The sequence below is a fragment of the Pundamilia nyererei genome, unplaced genomic scaffold (assembly GCF_000239375.1).
Source record: "Pundamilia nyererei isolate P.nyererei 1_Seehausen unplaced genomic scaffold, PunNye1.0 scaffold00073, whole genome shotgun sequence".
NCBI lineage: Eukaryota > Metazoa > Chordata > Actinopteri > Cichliformes > Cichlidae > Pundamilia > Pundamilia nyererei.
In genome coordinates, this window is record NW_005187474.1 from 426879 (window position 1) to 446172 (window position 19294).

The 19294-nt window shown below is 39.8% G+C and overlaps 2 protein-coding genes across 5 annotated transcripts in view; both read right to left on the reverse strand.

The window, feature by feature from the left end:
* The window catches only part of pde10a (phosphodiesterase 10A), a 63449-nt gene extending 56218 nt beyond the window's left edge, over window positions 1-7231 (reverse strand). For 2 of the 4 annotated variants that reach the window (XM_013911876.1, XM_013911877.1), the window contains exon 1: window positions 6464-7231. In XM_013911876.1, coding sequence (XP_013767330.1) covers window positions 6464-6632 — 169 coding nt within the window. In that variant the 5' untranslated portion in view covers window positions 6633-7231. The remainder of the gene's footprint in view (window positions 1-6463) is intronic. The other 2 variants (XM_005737053.2, XM_005737052.2) reach the window with 2 other exon arrangements.
* Window positions 7232-17226: 9995 nt separating this feature from the next.
* Window positions 17227-19294, reverse strand: part of tbxtb (T-box transcription factor Tb) — a 3056-nt gene continuing 988 nt past the window's right edge. The window contains exons 4-8 of the mRNA XM_005737055.1: window positions 19122-19183; window positions 18960-19021; window positions 18693-18869; window positions 18239-18371; window positions 17227-17497 (exon numbers count right to left, since the gene is read on the reverse strand). Of these exons, the coding sequence (XP_005737112.1) occupies window positions 17227-17497; window positions 18239-18371; window positions 18693-18869; window positions 18960-19021; window positions 19122-19183 (705 nt within the window). The remainder of the gene's footprint in view (window positions 17498-18238; window positions 18372-18692; window positions 18870-18959; window positions 19022-19121; window positions 19184-19294) is intronic.

Consider the following 19294-nt stretch of genomic DNA (forward strand, 5'->3'; position numbering starts at 1 on the left):
AGATCATTACTTACAGCCTGTCAGTGTGTGTTCTTGCGACAGTATACGGTGTGTGTACAGTGAGGCGCCGTCTGCTCTTTGTGTAAGCATTACACGCAGACACACCAAGGAGAAATTATGTTAAACCTAACAAGAAGCATTTACAAAATATGATGTAAAAATACTATGATTTTAATGAAACAGAGTCGGTGAAGTGTGGCTGGTTTTGTTTACTTGATATAAATTAATTCGATGTCTCAGACAACAAGAACAACAACAAAAAGCAAAGAAAACACATTAAAAAATAAAAGAAATGGAAGAATTTCAGTAGTGACTGAGTAGGTGGGTGGGGGTGAATGAGCAGTAGCTGGCTGCCTGCGTTCCTCATCACAACCCAAACAAAGTCACTATGAATCATAGGTGAGAAATATGGGTGCTGACGTAGGGGGCTGGAGATCTCGCTGCACAGCAGACATCAGAACAGGCCAAGACAGCCAAGCAGCCAGACATCAAGTCTGCCTGTTTACTGATAACACATTCATTCATGAACTAAACATGCTTACACACACACACACACACACACACACACACACACTACGCTTGTCACTTATTCACTAAATTTTATTTTACTAGTACTTGCAAGATGTCAGGAGTTTCAAATATTATTTTCAATTCTTACAGCAGTTAATGTTACAGCAGTGATTTCACTCAATAAGACTAATTTTTTCCCCTTCTGCCAGTCCACATAAACTGTGATTCGGAAAATTCCTTTCAAAAGAAATCTGCTATTTTCAGGATTTTTTTGGTATTCATTGCCAAGTTTGCAAACAGCAGCAGAAACAAAAATAACCATACACAACAACAATAATAGTGAAAGAATTTTTTAAAACCAGAATTAGTTTTGTCTTCTCCGTGGTGGATTTGTGTCATTCATCTCCATGCATCTCATCTTTATACATTAGCCCCACCTAGTGTTCGCTTATCAGAGGACACCAATAAAAGCAAGCAACAATTATTAAATTAAAGAGAGAGCAAAGCACATAACTGCAAAAAAACAACAACCCAAAAACAAAAAACCCAAACAACTTTCATTACAAAGTTGCAATGTAAAGCACTTAAGACAGGATTATTTTCTTGTGTAAATGTTTGCCGTTGCGAGCTGCAATACACATTTACACCACCAGGAGGTGTTCTTACACTAGCTGTTCTTGTTCCAAACTGTCTGCAGCGGAGTCATCAGAGTGAAGCTGTGAGCTGCTGCACAACTTTATCTTAAGAGAAGAACACAAATAGGAACCTCGGCTGCACTTCCTGTCTTACAGCACAAACAGCATCGCTAGCACAAAGCCAAGGTAGAGACACACAACCATCCTTACATCTAATCCACAAACCTCAAACAAACAAATCTATCAAGCTACTCACTTAGCATGCTAAATTAACAAAAGAAAGGGAGAAAAAGACTGAGATTCTAAGTGGCCTCGTCTTTTTACTGCTGTGACTGGAGGCCATTTTGTTCTTCATGACATATTGTTATTGAAGTGGCAGCAACATCATTGCTACATCATAGATTATATATGGCAAGCACTTTCTTTAATTGCCAATGACACATTTAAAATATTATCCTCTCATCTAACATGTAAACTTCCATGAAAAAAGTCTGCTTAAAGAAAAAAATGATTGGAATGAAGTTCGTGATGTGGGTTGCTTAAACTTGGGAGAAACATCTTGTGTTCATCATCTCACTATAGCACACAAATATCTATGTATTTGTTTGTTTCTTTGACAGTCATCCAAACTTGGCTCAAGGGTACATCTTATGTACCTGAAGGTTCTTATCTATATCAGACGTTGTCACATTGCCTAGCAACGACCTGGCAACAAGCTAAAATGACTCTTGTAATACCTTATAAAAACATTGTTTCATTTTTATTTTATTTTATTTTATTTAAAATCATAAAACCATAATCATTCATGATACTTTATGCCATCGGTTTACCTGCCAACCACCTAGCAATGGGCTAAAATGTGGCTAAAATTTGTAACAGCTAATGAAAAATTTAAATGGTTTTTATTTCATGGATATAACATCTCATTTATATCAACAAAAGCTGAATCATACATAATAAATCATAACTTCATCATTTTACCTGGAAACCATCTAGCAATGGGCTAAAATGTCCATGCATATAGCATTTTATAAAAGAATCATGTCATATTAATTTAATGCCCATCAGCATGAACAGGCCAAACATGTGGACCTTTACTAGTGTATATAATGTTCTTATTTATAACAAATCGACTGATATTAGAAAAAAAAATTTTTGGCCAAAATGTGCAACAAACCTGTGATTGCGAGGTGATTACACAGGTCACTTTATGGGAGACAGCCTCTCTCCAAACAATCACACACATTTGAACAGATAGTATTCACTCTCAGACATATTGGGGAAGGTTTGCAAATAACTGGCATCTAATTTATATGCTGTTTAATTTTACGGAGTACGAGCAAGTCTCGTTGCTTTTCTGTTTTCACTGGACTCTGAATGCTAGTAATTAAAAGGAAATGTCTGTGAATGTGTTTAAGCAACAGGTTTCTACAGATTTATCACACTTAATCCCCGAATTATTAAAACAGAATACATGTAATTGGCAACTTGACCCCATTTGATTGCAAACTGATAGCAGACTGACTGCAAGTGGTTGCAAACCTGGTTCCTATCTGGGAAGTAACCAGACTCCAAGTTCATTACACACTGTTGCACTAATTTTGGTTGTGCCATGGTCTCCAGCCACTGTTTTCCCTAGTGTGACGTTACCATTAGGATTCAAGGAAAACAAAATAAAAAAAAAGATTGAATACTGAGTCAGTCTCCGTTTGTTGTTAAGATGCATGAATGAAAAAGACCGAGACTATTTTGTGTGTGCTAGATTTTCAAATGGACAACTGTTTGACACTTTACATCTTAATATGAAAATGTTGTGTTTATATTCCACTGCTCCCGGTAATGGTGTATGAAATTAGATATCCAGTGGAAAGAAAGGATATAGATTATCTCATATCCTTTCTTTCTTTCTTTTTTTTTTTCTGTTTCCTCATTTGCCTTTTTTTTTCTTATTTTGACTTAATCAATGCATGGTAGGAAAAAGAAATCACAGGATCAAAGCAACACATTCATTAACTTTTTAGCAAAGGTTTTACTGGCATCACCCTGTAACTGTAAGAGCTGTTGTTTTGTACAGATAAAGGCTTTTAACCAGTTGCGACGTTGGTTGTTGGTGGTTGGGTGGGGGGGCTGCAGAGGGCAGTTGACAGGTCTAGGCTGTACACCAAGAGGCAAGACAAAAAAATGCTTTGTGGTCCTGATATGAATTTCAGTACCCCTGTTTCTACACCTCCTCTCTTGGCCCCACTGTGGCTCGCAGAGTGAACAAAAACGATCTCCATGAGAAAACGCAAGCTTGAGCACTCAGAGGCGACAGTGAATGGAGCACCGACAGGAGCAGCACACACTGACCAGTGCTAGTTATGTGGTTCTGTTGTCTGCTTATTGTAATAGCAACCATTTAGTTTGAGCAAACCAAAACTTTTTTTGTGCTGAAGTACTGCGTGCATTTGTTTTAAAATCTAGATTTGCTTAAACAGTGTGTCTGCATTTGTGTATCATAGTGTACCAAACCTGCCTCAAAGCATCCAGAATGGCGAGATCTTGAGTGGGTAGGGTTCACTGTGTGTCCACCCCCTAAGTAGTGACAGATGCCAGGCACAGTTGGGGAAGGAAGCGCCAGGGTCTCCTTCCGTATTAGCCAAGGGAAATTCTCATTTGGGCACGGGACCAACGAGATTCAGAGCCAAGCCTGAAATCTGAAGATGTGATCTGCTTGCATTTATGCTAAGTCCTGCAGTACATTTGTATGTGGATGCCAAGAAGCATTGGTTTACTCATCATACCCTACTGCAGTGGATGTAAATGCATTTTTATTGTTGTGCCCAGTCTTTCGTTACTTTTAAGAGACAATATCGCTCTTGTAATAATTCACAGACTTCACTGCTTTTAATTTTTTTTATTGTAACTACTTTCTGAGAAATATTACTCATGAAAACTGTGCACTGTATGCTGTTTTGCGCCAAGGTGTCTTGATGAAATTTCAAGTTGTGGTTTTTCTTTCAGCGCATTTGAAAAACTGAGATGCAACACAAGCATGGCCGTACATATGAAGTGAAAATATGTGTTGTTTTTTTAACTGATACTTTTAAGGGTTGTATTTCAAAGGCGTTACGTGGCGCAAAACTCGATATGTTTCAGGCGTACAATAAATGTGATTTAAAAGGTAAACCACAGAGAGGAATTCATGTTTGTGTATGTGACAAAAACAGCTTAATGCTTATATGGTTAATAATTTTTAACTTGACAAGTAGTATGCAGAGGAAACACCACACAAATCTAGTCCTTGTGCAAAATATTTTCATTCCTACAGCCCTATTCATGCAAGCAGGCACGACTATCAGCTTGAAGGTGATGGTGTTCTTGGCCTTGAACTCACAACTTCTTTTTATGTTTTTGCCAGCATAATAGCAGCCACGCTGAGGATTGAGACACTTTAAAAGCCACCTCTTGATAGGGGGGGATGCTTGAATATCGAACTGAACGATGAACGGAAACCAGTGTTTTTAAATAACTGGGGACACGATAGAATTCAGCTGTACTCTATTTGGCCATGTAAATCATTAATATGCAAACTCTGGGTTTACTTCCCAGGCAGTAATGTCAGACTGACAGCAGTCGCACGATATCATAGACACTTTGAGGAAAGCAAACCATAACAATGGGGCTGATTTTACTTAGAACTGGTTTTTGTTTGACAGTCGTCACGGACCACATGTTTACAAAGTGGGTTAAGACTCTGGGGCTGGGAGGAGCCAAAGGCGTGGTCAAAAAGTAGTTGGCTTTTTAACATTATTGATAGACCATTAAGTCGGCCAGGTATCTGCTAGGTATGGATTAATTGTATATGGCTTATAACCAGCGTGTATCTCAGCCGTACAAGTAACCACTTATAGAGAAGGAGCATTTACCAGAATTACCAGACACAGTTGCTAACCAGCTTTGAAATGAAAGTTGTTTGTTTGGGTCGATCAATGTCAGGCAACCCGAAGAAAGTAAGAATGATGGTGTTTTCACACATGCACTGCAGCCCTGAATTTTTTAGGTATTACCTGATGGAGGCATAAGTAAGAATAGGAATGTTAGATCAGACCTTAATTCACCTTCAGCCAACCAGCTTCCTAAAAAAAAGGTCAGTGTGATGGAAAGCAGAGGTAATGTGTATAAAGCAGAGGTCACTGTCTGGTGAATTCACACTGTGTTTCCTGCCTTGTGCATGCCCTTTTTATGCAGCTTCCACGCCTAAACCAAAGGGAGTATTTCCAGTAGTGATAATGTGTTTGAAGTGAACTATCTCATGCTACATGTGGGAAAAGGGAAAATCTGGTCAATGTCCTGCCCTGATTATCGATTAGCTCAACATTCTCCAAAGTTCATGGCTTAAGTTGAACAGTAGAGGCCTTCTGGGTACATGCCCAGGAACATTATTATGACGTTAAGTCAAAATATTGAAAATTTATTAAATTAAATTACTAAGAAGTGCAAAATTACTCAAAGACACTTAAAACAGACCACAAGGTGAATCAGAACAACTAAAAAGGGAAAAATAATACTGATGCTAATAATGGAGATAACGAAAAAAGAGCTGAAACTTCTCTGTTTTTTGTATTCTTTTGGATTCATCAGTGGAAATGTCCCCTCTGAGTATCAAGCAAAATACGTCATCTCATTTGGATCCACAATATTTAACAGCAGCTTACTCTCGTTTTCCCAGGGTATATGGCCAGGCCCATTAGCACACAAGGACTCTGCATCTACACCACACTGATAGAAGATTTAGACATGATCTGAACTCTGAAAATAAATCGGCTCAGCATTATAGTTTACCGGTGTATAATCCATTTTCTTAAGCAACTGTTCTTTCTTTGCTTGAGTGGTTATTTCCAAGCCACCAGCCAGTCAGAGTTCACACAGACTCTGATACCAAAGTTGGCATTTCCTATATTTTCCTAAGAATTAAAGTCCCTCCTTCAAAACCTAATATCTCACAAAAACCCACCGGGGATTGATAAGAGATTATAAAAAGTAATCTGTGGACACACACATTGTTTTTAGGGATAAAGATACTGATTTAAGTGCATGGCATCATGGCCATCCCCCTGCACAGCCTCTGTAGCGCTAGCACGGCAGCTACAGCAGCTGTGCATCCTCAGAGTATCAGCAGGTCTCGATGCCTTTTTGCCTACAATAAACTATTTGTAATGATCCGTTTGAATATCTGAATGTAAAGAAATACACCAACGAATCCCTGAGGAGCTCACATAGCTGCACTCTGACAACAGTTCAACTTTCACACTCTCATTTGTGACCATCACTCCTACCTTGGTCGCTGGTTCCTGCAGGCGGATAGTCCTCAAAGTCCTGGTCATCAGGACTTTTCCGTTTCTTCGACATTTGCTGCTCACTGTTCGGGTGATTGATATATCCACCGCCGAATTGATATCTGCTGACAACGTGAGACACCTTCAACCGGCAGGGTATAATACACATACAACAGTCTGGGGGTGGCGATAAGAGAAATGCGAATAAATCTCAGTCCCGTTCATTCAGATTCCTTCTCTATATGTGCCCTTTGCAGCGTGCTGTGTGCGCAAAGTTACCATGTGGCGGCCAGTCGAGCATCTGGAGACGCAGCGAAACAAGAGGCCCGTCAGCTCTTGATTCCCGCCGTAATCACACAAGATGCGTCTCCACGTCCGTCCGGGGTTTATTTCTCTTGACAAATGAGAAATATTTGCAGCTGGAGTGATTTGTCGATCACGTGTGTCGCGGATTACGCTTCAGACCTGCTCAGATGGAAATTACGCACTGGAGGCAACTTGTTGATCCACCTCTATATAAGAAAGAAAAAAAGTGGTTTTCGTCATCCCGGATGCGTTAAAAAATCATTTTAGACTTTCAACATTGTGTGAGGTATTTTGCTTGAATGGTGCTCGGCGACGTCAGACTACAAGTCTAATCAGGCATCGATGACGCACAGCCGACACAACGGGAACTCTTGGGTATCTTCAAGAGTAAAGGCCAATGTAAACGGAGATTAGCTGGACGTGCTCTGCCCGATAAAGTACACCGAAGCATACGTTCCTCTGGCAACATCTGCGCTACACACTATGTTGCGAGTAGAAAACACTCTCCGGCAACATCTGTTAAGGAGGGGAGGATTCCTTTCCAGCGTAAAATTGGAGACAGTGTTCTACAGAAGTAGTGTAGGGGGAGTACAGTACCTTCTTTTTCACAATACCATCAGTCCAGCGACGAGTGGAGAACAATGTTTTTGTCTGTAATACGTCTCGCACAAAACCTCCTAATCCGTGTGCGAGACTAACATAAATCGAACAAACACGCATGATGTTGTGAAGACCAGTCTTGAACGAATAGGTTTGGTTTGACTTCAGTGTTCGGGAGCCACAGAGCAACTTGAGAATGAGCTGTGAATAAATGAGGCAGAAGAATCGTGGTATTACGCACAGTATATACAGCAGCAGCCAATGACGCCACTGGTCTGGCTTTTACAAATTGCTTGATGGTAGTTTTTCCCTCTCCGCTCGACTCGCCTAGGAATGCCAGAGAATAGTGAAATCAGCGCCCTTCTTTTGCTACAGCGACAAAGGACTGTGCGTGCTTGGAGATTTTGAGGAGATATCCAGCTGGATAGAACTGCACAGACAGTATCAGATTATCAGTGACTGCTACACATTCATTTTGCTTTTTTGGAGAGTCACAGAGGTGTGCCTGACACCAGTTGAGCAAATGCTCTCCCTCCCGCTCGCCCTTCATTCTCTCATAGTTGATTTATTTATGAGCACTCCCGGGTCAGAGGATCTTATTCCATTTACTACATCTGGTTTAGATTTCAAGCGCCGCGCGCATATCGTTTCTACAAAATGTGCATACTCTGATGTCAAAGCGAGTAGTTTGGAAATCAAACATAGGTTCGTTGCTACAGTTGCATTCGTGCCAGTGACGCTGGCATTTCGTGGTATTTTCTGAAGGCAAAGACGCATCTCCCTCCCTCGCTCGCGCTCTCTCTCTCTCTCCCCCCCCCTCCCATTCCTCACTCACTGCAGCTACTGACGTCAAGACATGCTTGCGTCAATGCTCCCTGCTTTGACAGAGAGCTTTTTTTTCATTGGGATCATAATGGGATTATTAAGCTTAGAGAAATACCCTGCCTTCGTGGCTTTTTCAGATTTTTGATAGATGTTTCTATTATTATGATGATGATGATTCTTTTGCTTTAAATATAATTCCTTATAATAAGCAAAGGACACGGGCTATAATTGACTCTTGCAAGAAGGACTGGTTGTATATCATTCCACAGTCTGATGATTATGCCTTCCCTTTGGATTTTTTTTATTGCACTTGTAATAGTCTATAAAAGCCATGAGCACAGAACAAGAGAGAACCTACACGGATAAGTCTGTTTGTTTACACACCAATGCCAAAGACAAATATGTGTCTTTAGATGTGAATCTCTATAAAAATCAAGCAGTCACATTTTTTTTTGGTGTGTGTTACCCCCAGTTAGAGTCAATCCACCTTTGCAGTGAGGATTTATTTAACACTGATGTGTAATCACATCCAGTTTAACATCTCTGTAGTACACAGGCTGAGACCATTTCAGCTGCTCAGATAGGTTTACAGTGAGATGCTTAGAGACATGAGTCAGTTGTGTATTTGATTTAGCAGATTAGATGTCCGTTCCTTCCTGTCAGTGTGCGGTTGCGGTTCGTACAAAGGAGAGGATGTCTTGATGTCCTTATAGACTGACCTTGATCTTCTGGACTGAATGGGCTTTTGTGCCTCTTGGCTAGCCTTCTGTCGCTTCAGTCATAATGTCCTTTTCCCCCTGCAGTTTAGTGAATTTCTGCACTTTTTGTTACTTGATGGCTTAATCTTCAAACATGATAGTTTTGCATATATCAGTACAGAATTCTTTAAGTGTCTGTATTTTGCAGTTATAGAAATGTTTTGTTGAGGTGTGAGTACAAAGAGTGAATAGAAAAAAATGAGACATTGATCATAATGTAACACAATTGTAGTAATAAAAATCTCCTGTTGCAAAATGGGAAGATAATCAGGTTTGAGTTGAAAAAATACAGTCATGTGAAAAGGAAAGCTTGGCGGCACTTTCTATTACAGCTTGGTAATAAAGTAGTAACAGTGCGGTAATAAGATGCAAACGAGACAGTAATCATATATAATTGGTGAGATATTGCCATGTAATTACCAAAGTAATGCACAAGTAATGACCAAGTTCTACTTTGTATCAACAATGGTTTTAGCTGAGTAATATTACACTGGAATTTATGCAACTGGGTAATCAGAGGCCAAAACCTGGGGGTGATAATGTGGAAACTAATAAATCTCTATGAGGGAAAAAACAGGTAATAATAGTATAGTAATATATTGCTCACAATGACAAACTGCGGGATAACAGCTTGGTTGGCATAGTGGTAACTGCCCAGCAGGGCTTGGAAGGAGAAAGAGTGCCACCAACTCATTCAGTAGAAACTGCGTGCTAAATAGGAGGAAACCTGTGATGCTCGACAAACAAGGACCCTGAACAAGTGGGAGAATGCTGCAGGTAAAATCACTTCAGCAGAGCTCTAAAAGATGGAAGCTCTCTGCTTCAAGTTTCTGGGGAAGCTGGTATACAATCTTCTTCTGAGCACCTCCAACCTGTATAGTTGAGGCCTGGCTGTCTCACCTTTCTGTCACCAGAAGGTCACACTGGACCACATTCTCAGCAGCTGCCAAGGAGTTTGGGAGGGTGGGGGCGTTACCACTGGCACCACAAGCATCTTCTTTGGGTGTTAGCAGATACCATCTGTGCTGTCATAAACCACAGCAAGAAGCAACAGCAACTGCAAATTTTCCTGCCCTTCAGGGCCAGACTTGTTTACACCAGTATTTCAACATCTTTCTTGGGCCCACACTGCCCCAACAAAGGGTGCAGGGAAAGCTCCTGGCAATAACAAGAGACTGGCAGCTTCTGGGTGATCTTGGGAGACAGCTGAGGTTCCCAGACAGTCACCACACGTAGGCCTGATACAGGCCTGCTGTCTGAAGAGTTGAAGCAAGTCATCCTGCTGGAGTTGACTGTCCAATGGGAAGATTAGTTGGAGGAAATGCAGGAAAGAAAGAAGGTAAAACATGCAGAACTGGTTGCCGACTTTCGGCAGGTGTGCTGAGAAGGTGTGCTGCAAGCCTGTGGAGGTGGGGTGTAGGGCCTTTGCAGGTCAGTCTCTAAAGTTCTAGGGCTTGTGGGGATGTATGGACTGCAGAATAGTATCAAAAACATCCTGGAAGCTGCAGATAAGTCCTCCTGAAGGCTTTGCTGAAGAGGGCTGATACATGGAGGAGCATGCTACCTGGACAGAAGCGGGGCCTAATCACCCGTGGCTGGGTTACCAGGGAGAGGGTGTCTGATGTTAAGACTCTGTGTGCATCACTGACTATTTGTCCAGGTTACATCACAAGAGACATTCACATTTGTGACTGCCAGAGGTCATTTTGTAGTGCTCATCCTGTTCCTCCTTTCATAAAGAAGCTGACCTTCTGGCAATGGTAAGTATTGATTTGCTATCCTGGAGGTGAGGAACTGGACTACCTGTGCAACCTCTGTAGGATCCAGGTGTTGGTTCATGCTGCAAGTAGCTCCTTGAGGTGACTGCTCTTGTGATTTGGTGCTATATAAATAAAATGGAATCGAATTGAAAATAGTGACACATGACACCTGCAAAACTCTTGAAAAAAGCAGTCAGAAAAAACAACCTCCACCATTCTTTTTAAGGGGGTTGTCTTATTGTTGCTGCTCTAGTGGGCCTGTTGTTGATTTCATTAACACCGAAGCAGCTAAAACTGATTAACAACCCCCTCTGCTACTTAACTGACCAGGTCAATATCCCAGAAATGTAACTGATTTGATGCTACACTTGGATTAAAACGTGTTCATGTAATTCTTGGTTAAACAATACTCCTTTCTTCAAGCTTACAAGATGAACTTCCTCACAGAATGATAACTGTAATAGAAAGTGCTGTCAAAATCTTCTGTTACACAATTGGAACATAATTAAATCTTAAATGAAAGTCCAGTTGGGTTTAAATATATACAGTGACAGATTTATTATTTCTTTATCAAAACCAAGTAAACAAGACTTAAAAGACAAGCCTAACCTCAAGAGTGACATTATTAGTTAATTCTCATGATTGTTTGCAGTCCACTGTAAAATCACTACCAGTGTCTGTGTGTACAACAAGGAAGTAACAACTGTGGGGATAAAGGGGAAAAAAGACACAAGTTATACTGTAAGTACAGTGGGAGAAATATTTATTTGATCCCTTGCTGAATCTGTAAGTTCGCTCACCTACAAAGAAATGAACACTTTTTAATTTTTATCTGCTTTTTTCTAAAAACATAAAAGTTACAAATTTATTTGCATGTCATTTAGTAAAACAATTCATCCCCTACAAACCAGCCAGAATTCTGGTTCACAGATTGACTGTATGTCCATGTGACACATCAGTCAACTACAAATACTCCTGATGTCCTTAGAATCAGTTTCCTCCAATTCCCACCTTTCCACCACCACGGGGCAAGACCAAAGAGCTGTCAAAGGACGTCAGGGACAAGGCAGTTGATACCACAGTCACCACTAAATAACTGAAATCTTGCCACACCCTCAAGGTCCCTCTGCTCAAGAAGGCTCATGTACAGACTAGAGATGGCACGATATCACTTTTTTATGTCCGATACCGATATCATAAATTTGGATATCTGCCAATACCAATATGAAACCAATATGAATCCGATATAGTGTTTTTGAATCAATAAAACTGTTTTTAAAAAAAAAATATTGCTGCATTTTGTATAAGTTCATACTCAAGTTTAAATAAACAACAACACTAAAGCTATTCTGTTATACCTGTATGTAAAAAATGCACCCAAAATATTTCATAGTTCAGCAACACTGATCAATCTAATAAACTTAAACCTACTCAATCCTTCCTATTCTGGTATTTTACAGAGTACTTAGCAGAAATATTAAGCAACCCAACTAATAGGGTTGCAAACTCCCAGCAAAAAAAATAAAAAATAGGGAACCACCCTCCTACCCTCCACCTCATGATGCTTAATCGACATAATCAACTTTAATTTGATGCAGTGTGAAAAAAATGCACAGAAATAAATTACTTTTCAAGAATAATTAAATAGACTCAACATCTTTCTTCAACAGAATTGCAGACTGCACAGATGGTACCTTCCCAAAGGAAAAAGTAGTATAGCTTACTAGGGTATATTAGACTTAACAGTTACTATACACAGTAATTGACTTCTATATATTTTACATCAGATTAAAACTTTGGGTGTCAGATAATTATTTATTAAAAGCTAGACATATGTCTTTGTGCCCCCTTTTCCCTGTTCATGCCCTATTGGCCCCCTGGCTAAACTTTGCTAGATCCGCCCCTGCACAGTTACCAGCCATCAGCTAGAAAAAGATCCTGGTGTAGAAAGTAATATTAAATACATTCTAACAACAGCTGATCAAGGTTAAACGAGCTGCTGTTGTTCAGCCGCTGGTTTCCTCTTTCTGATGCAAAGTGGGCCAAAAACAAACAAGAGAGACGGACTAGCGACAGAAAAGCCGATCAGCTGATCATTAATCAGTTTCAGGATTGAAGTAGCAGCAGGAGAGGGAGGGAGAGAGAAGAGCCAGTTGCTCCATATATTGGTTGTTAAGTTTAATGTGGGAATGCTTTACAAACATTCAGAGATGAACTTACACACTTGCTTTACTTCTCTCTGGGATAACTTCATCAGAGATGAAATGCTGGTTTGGTAGCGAGGCTACAAATACACACAGCCACTCTATCACGTGATGCACACTGCTCCAATGTGCTAAGGTTGTGAGCTGAGTTATGCCATGTTGCAAGTTTTATGTGGAGCTTTTTTTGATATCTAATGGATCGATTAAATTTTTTATTTCTGGCAGATATCCAATCCAGTAATTTACGTCAGTATCGGACCGATACCGATACGTAATATCGGATCGGTCCATCTCTAGTACAGACTCATCTTAAGTTTGCCAGTAAAAATCTAAATGCTTCAGAGAAGGCTTGGGAGAAAGTGCTGTGGTCAGATGAAACCAAAATCGAGCTCTTTGGCATCAAGTAGACCTGCTGTGTTTGGAGGAAGAGAAATACTGAGCATGACCCAAAGGACATCATCCCCACACCCAAGCACAGAGGTGGATACATTATTCTTTGAGGCTGTGTACCGGGCGAGTTCACCACTTTGCCTTCAACCAAGAAACCGGAAGGATTTAGAAAGTTTCGTTCTCAGTCATATTTTGCTCGGAGATCCAATACTCATGTCACTCAGTAACATACAAATCCGTTCATAAGTTTTTTGTGATGTGCTTTTCTTGGATTTTTAGTTGATATTCTGTCTCCCTCCATTAAAATGAAACTGCCATAAACATGAGAGACTGCTCATCTCTATGTAAGCGAGCAAACGTACAAATTCAGCACGGGATCAAATAATTATTTCTGCCACTAAAAAATGAGTACCTTATGAGTATTTTATTTACATACAAGTTTATTTGCAATCAGCACTTTGAGGCAGTGACACAAATTAAACCACTGAAGTTCACTCCATCTAGGTCACGTGATCTGGCGCTTCAGAACATTTACTGGTAGCATGTCAGATGAGAAGGTGTTTTTTTTCTGTTCTGGACATTTTTAGTTGTTTTTCCAGGTCTGCCTGTAGATTAACACTGTGCTCCTTTCTGATGGGGGGTTGTTTGCAAACCCGAAGAGATTCTTGCAGAAGCCTGTTCTAGTCCACTTCTAGACTCCTGTAACTTCTGCCTCTGTAAGCTGGCTCCTCACTCCTCAGAAGCTTGCTCCAGATGTCTGCATCAGGTCTGCCTCTCCTCTCCTCCTCTCTGAGTTTCCTCTGTTCTTTGTTGAGTTCTCTCACTATATGATTGGTTTCCTTCTGCCTTCTGTATCTACTGGGGCATTGACATAGTTTACTTTCTGCTTCTTCAAAACTTTTTGCTGCAGAGCAGTAGATTAATTCCTGCAGTCTCTTCAACTTTATCATGGTGGTGCCTCTGAGTGTTTCTTAGATTTTGTGGAAGTAAAAACACCGACCTCCTCCCACAATGTGATTTGTGGGATTTTGGGTACTTGATTGTCACCCAGAGGCTGGGTTTGGCCTTCTGTGCTGCAAACTGTGGGTTTTTATCTTGGTACTGAAATGACTTAATCTGCCTCATAAAGGGTGTTATTGCACAGTCGCCTCTGCCTCCAAGAAGGGCCTTCTTCAAGTATGCTTTTCAAGCCTGTAGTAAAAGCATATACAGAATATACAGCAAATGTAACAGCAATGGCTTCATTGTTAGGAAAACTGACTCTGCGAACAATATAAATAGAAGAGAAATAAAAAATGACCTCACATCATGGAAAGAAGACATTTGGAAACATTCACTTCTCTGAAAAGTGAAGTCACTGAGGAAGTGCCTTAAACAAACATTGTTTTTAATGACCAGCAGGGGGCAAGTCCTCTGGTTGTAGACGTAAGTATGATTGGTCTGAATTCTATTAGAAGATGATCCCACTTTAAACTCTGTGTAAGAATATTTTTTTATAATGATTTTATGGTCTCAGTGGTTAGTTTGGAATCTCATTTAATCCAGATGTTGTTAATGTTGGAAACCCATTTGGTGTAAAACAGCTGAAAAAATAGGGTATGATTTAGAGTGGGTACTTCCTTATATGATACCACACTGTTTTCACTTTGACCAAAAAGAAGTTGAACTTACATAAAACGCGAGAGGAGCCGCTGTGCTTGCACACGACTATAGAGACACCAGAATTATTAAAGCTTCCCAAGTGATATCACATATCACAGATCCACATTAGATCTGGTGACCCAGATCTAATGTGGCATATGACCAGCGGATACGGTGCTGGTGTGAACAAAGACTGAGTTGATATCCAGTCTGAAGGAAAAAGGCAAAATAAGAAATAAAAAATAAAAATGAAAAATTAGAACTTTAGAAGAAACCAAATATTGTTGTGAAATTATTTCATTTAAAAACTACAGAAAAAAATACCTTTTTATTAAGTTGCAATTCCGCAGTGTTTCAGGTCAATAACACGGGACAAAAACAAAAACAACACTGTTGTATGTCCTGAGGTTATTTACATGTCATGCCTGCACTGACACGGCTTAATATTTTCTAACTTAATTAACAAGAAACACGCCTGGGCGTGCACTCTGACGTCAGGGTGCTAAAAAGCTTTTTGCATAATAACGGGGAGCCGAACAGGCTATAGTTTGTGCATTTAATGAGAATATTATTTAAATACCAAACCAAAAAGATTCAAAACTACAATACTACTTTGAAAATCTTTCAGCATATAGAAAACATCAAGGTTTAAGAAGTGAAACTGAGCAGGGTGTAAGTTATTCTTTTCATAATGACAACCCACACAATGTTCCAGACACAGTCCAAGAAAACGTCCCAGAGAGATATAAAAGGAAACGGGGTGTGAGCACAAAAGCTGTGTGGTTCTCTGAGATTTGTCACCCTGACACTCAAGCACTTCAGCCTCCAGTGGTTTAGCTTGCCTTCCTCAAATCTACGTACAGTCATGTGAAAAGGAAAGTTTTCAAGGATCCTACAGGTCTATGAAAAACTAAGCACACCCTTACTGCTTCCATAGGAATTAAAGCCCTGCTGATTATATGTACTTTAATTGATCATCAGGAAGCGTGACCACCTCTATAAAAGCAGAAGTTTTGGCAGTTTGTCCCAGCAAATCCCAGCAAATTCACCCAAAGGTCAGACCAGGCAACAGCTGCATCCCGGACTCTACGGGCCCCAGTTCACATGTCAAATGTTACGTTTTACAACAGTACAATTAGAAAAAGACTGAACCAGTATGACTTGTTTGGAAGGGTTGACAGGAGTAAACATCTCTATCTAAAGGTTTGCAAAGTTGCAGCTGAACAAACCACAAATCTTCTGCAACAATGTCCTTGGATGGACACGGCGGCAGTGTAGGGTTAATAATTTGTGCTTGTTGGTCATAAAGAAGAGTGAGCTATAATTCCTCCACAATGATGCGAGAGACTGACAAATTCACCCAGAACTTGACCCTACTTTCAAGTTGTTGCTAAAGGTGCTTCTGCTAGCTATTGAAGCATGAGGTGGACTTATATTTTTTTACAGGACTGCAGAGAGTCCTGTGAAAACTTTTTCAAAGTGCAGACACAATTATGTGTAAAATTATTCTTCTTTGCTCATTGGAACAAGAAGCAGAAAGACATACTGCACATGCTGAAGTCAGTGTGAATAGTGTACACAAGTAAATAAAGTTAGATGATGTTAAATAAAATAGCTCAATCCTAATGAAATGTTTCAGCTTAAAAAAAATCAGTAAACTTTTTGTCCCTTATTTTTATTGTTGAATCGATATGACTAAATGATTAAAACCACACAGACAATGAAAGGACAATGGGAGAAGAGACGATATGAGAAACATGATCTTTAATGTCAGATTGCAGAATATTGACAATGGATTCCACTTTTCATTTAAAAACCTTGAAAAACCCTCATTTAGCTATTTACAGTTTGCTGGATTCCTTTCTCATTTACACTATAAACAATGTATTAGCGATTTAACATTTTTCAACTGTACATCTTTGTTGCTTACTGCAGTGAATGTTATGCAAGTTATGCTTAATGTAAGCAGATTAACATTTTAAAATTCCTGCTTTTTTGAATAAATACTTTGAATGAATTCAAGCAAAAGTAAACCAAAAGAAAATCCCCCCCAGCTATTTCAGTAGTCCTCTGAAGGCTGAATTTAAGCCTTTGCTGCTTTTCATTAGCACCAGTTTAAATGTCTTAGAAACTGACCGAACATTATCAGTGATGTTTAAAGGACCAAATCGTGTTTTTGAGAACTAATTTCACCTTTCAAACCAACATCAGGTAAAGCACGAGGTCAACGTTTCATGGCGATCTCTCTCTTTTTCTCTCAGCTTGAAGAGAATTTTTCATTACAGGGACGGAGGCGTAACTGGGGTCCAGGCGGATGGCAGTCGGCCAAGTGGCGAGAGGTCATACTGAGCCGTATCATGCACTTCTGTGGCCGTGCTGTTGTCGTACATGGGAGAGCCAGAGGAGGGCACTGTTGCTGAATGAGACAGGGTGGGATAGTGGCTGCTGGAACCTCGAAGAAACTGGGAGCTCAGACAGTTGTTTATCCCCCCATTGTGGGACACCGGAGTGAGTGACGAGTTGCTCACAGACCACAGGCTGGTGTACTGACTGGACAGAGATGGACAGAAAACTTCTCATTCGTCTCTTCTTTGGATGTTTTAAAAGTGCTTCTCATTCAAATGTTCAGACATGGCATCAATAAAGTTTTTTTTAAAAAAGTGTTGTATTTGTTCAATGTGTTTTTTAGTTTAAATACATAAAGATCATTAAGTTTTTGCAAAGTGAAAAAGAAAAAATGAAAAGCTAAATTTGAGAGAAATGAAGGAGAGCTATTCAACGTCTCTGATGATGCTACTTTTTGTATGGATTTTGTATCTAACGGTTGTTTGTGAGAACAAACAAACAATCTCAAGTCAGTACCTCACACTCTTTAAAGCTTCAGTGTTAGAGTCAGTTTAAGTATTTTAACTTCTAATAACGTAATTCTTTTTGCACATGATCTATTTCAAAATGCATAAAAATGGACCTTTGCTACAAATAACAGATTTATAATCTAGTTTAGCTGAAATCTTTGCCTTATATATGTGTTTTTCCTTTCTCGCCAGTATTATTAATGCACTATTTGCATCTTGTATAATTATTTGTATGTTTAAATTATCATTTTGACCAAATGCGAACCAAACTCTTGTTCCTCCTAATGCTTTACTAATACTGGACTAAAAAAAGATAATAATTGAGAGAAGATTTGTGATCTTGCACATCCAAGGACTGAATTTTCATTGTCTTTTGTGATTATCCTATCATTTCTGACTAGAGTCAGAAAAATAAGCAGAAGAAAACAGCACAAACCTAGAACTGGTACCAGAGGTGGAGTTATGTGCCATGGGAATCATGCTCGAGTGTGTTGGCATCTGAAGACTGGACCAGTTATCATGGCTTGAAAGCATCGACAGACAGGTTGAAGAGTTGTCTGAGAAACTGGCTGCAACATAAAGACATCTGTGTTCAGTGGTTTTGGATATAGCTGTCAAAAGTCAAATTATATATCTTTATTATAAAGTTTATCACCTGTTGTTTTGTCTGTATGTTTCAGGACTAGTCCCCCTGACAGTGACAGGGGTGAATCTCATACATCCTTGTGCAAAGCCACGCTGTTTACAGCTCTTAGGCTCCGCTCGCACAAAAGCCAAAGGAATGCAAAACATTCCCAGCTCAGTAACGTTTGTTTGAGTTTCTTGTTAATAGTTGGGGAAGGAAGTGGTGTGATTCTATAAAAAGGTAACTGGTGGAGAGAGATACTCACTGGGTGAGTTGGTCCGATGGGTATACGGGCTGGAGTAAGGGGCAGAGCGGTGGTTCCTCAGAGTTGAGTAGCGCTCGCAACCATGGGATGGCGAGAGGGAGATTGGACTCCCAAACTGGCTGTGAGGACTGGCTGAAGGGCAGAGAGGAGCTGCCCCTGGAATAAACCAGCTACCCACTGTCTCCATGAGAGGAGAAAATAAAGGAAAAGATTAGCACCACTTGCTTATTACAATGAAAAAAGAAAGAAAAAAGAAGATATACTTACACTGAGAGTAACCAGATTGCTGGTTTTCACTGGCATCTTCTCGTATGTCTTTATTATCAGTCCTGTGAGAATGAAGACTGGTTGATTTTTACTGATTGTGTTGTTTGAGAAAACCCTTTCACATGCTTTAATGCAAAATTTAAACTTCACATGTATCCTTACCTCTCCTTTGCGTCTAGAAAGGCTTTGGCAAAAGGGTTGTACTTTATTTTCAGGGCAGTTATCTAAAATCCAAATAATAAAAGAAATGTATAAATAACGTGGATATGGTTTGTTAAAATTAAACAAACAAACGAGCAAAATTAAAACCCCAAATTAAAAAACCCCGAATAAAC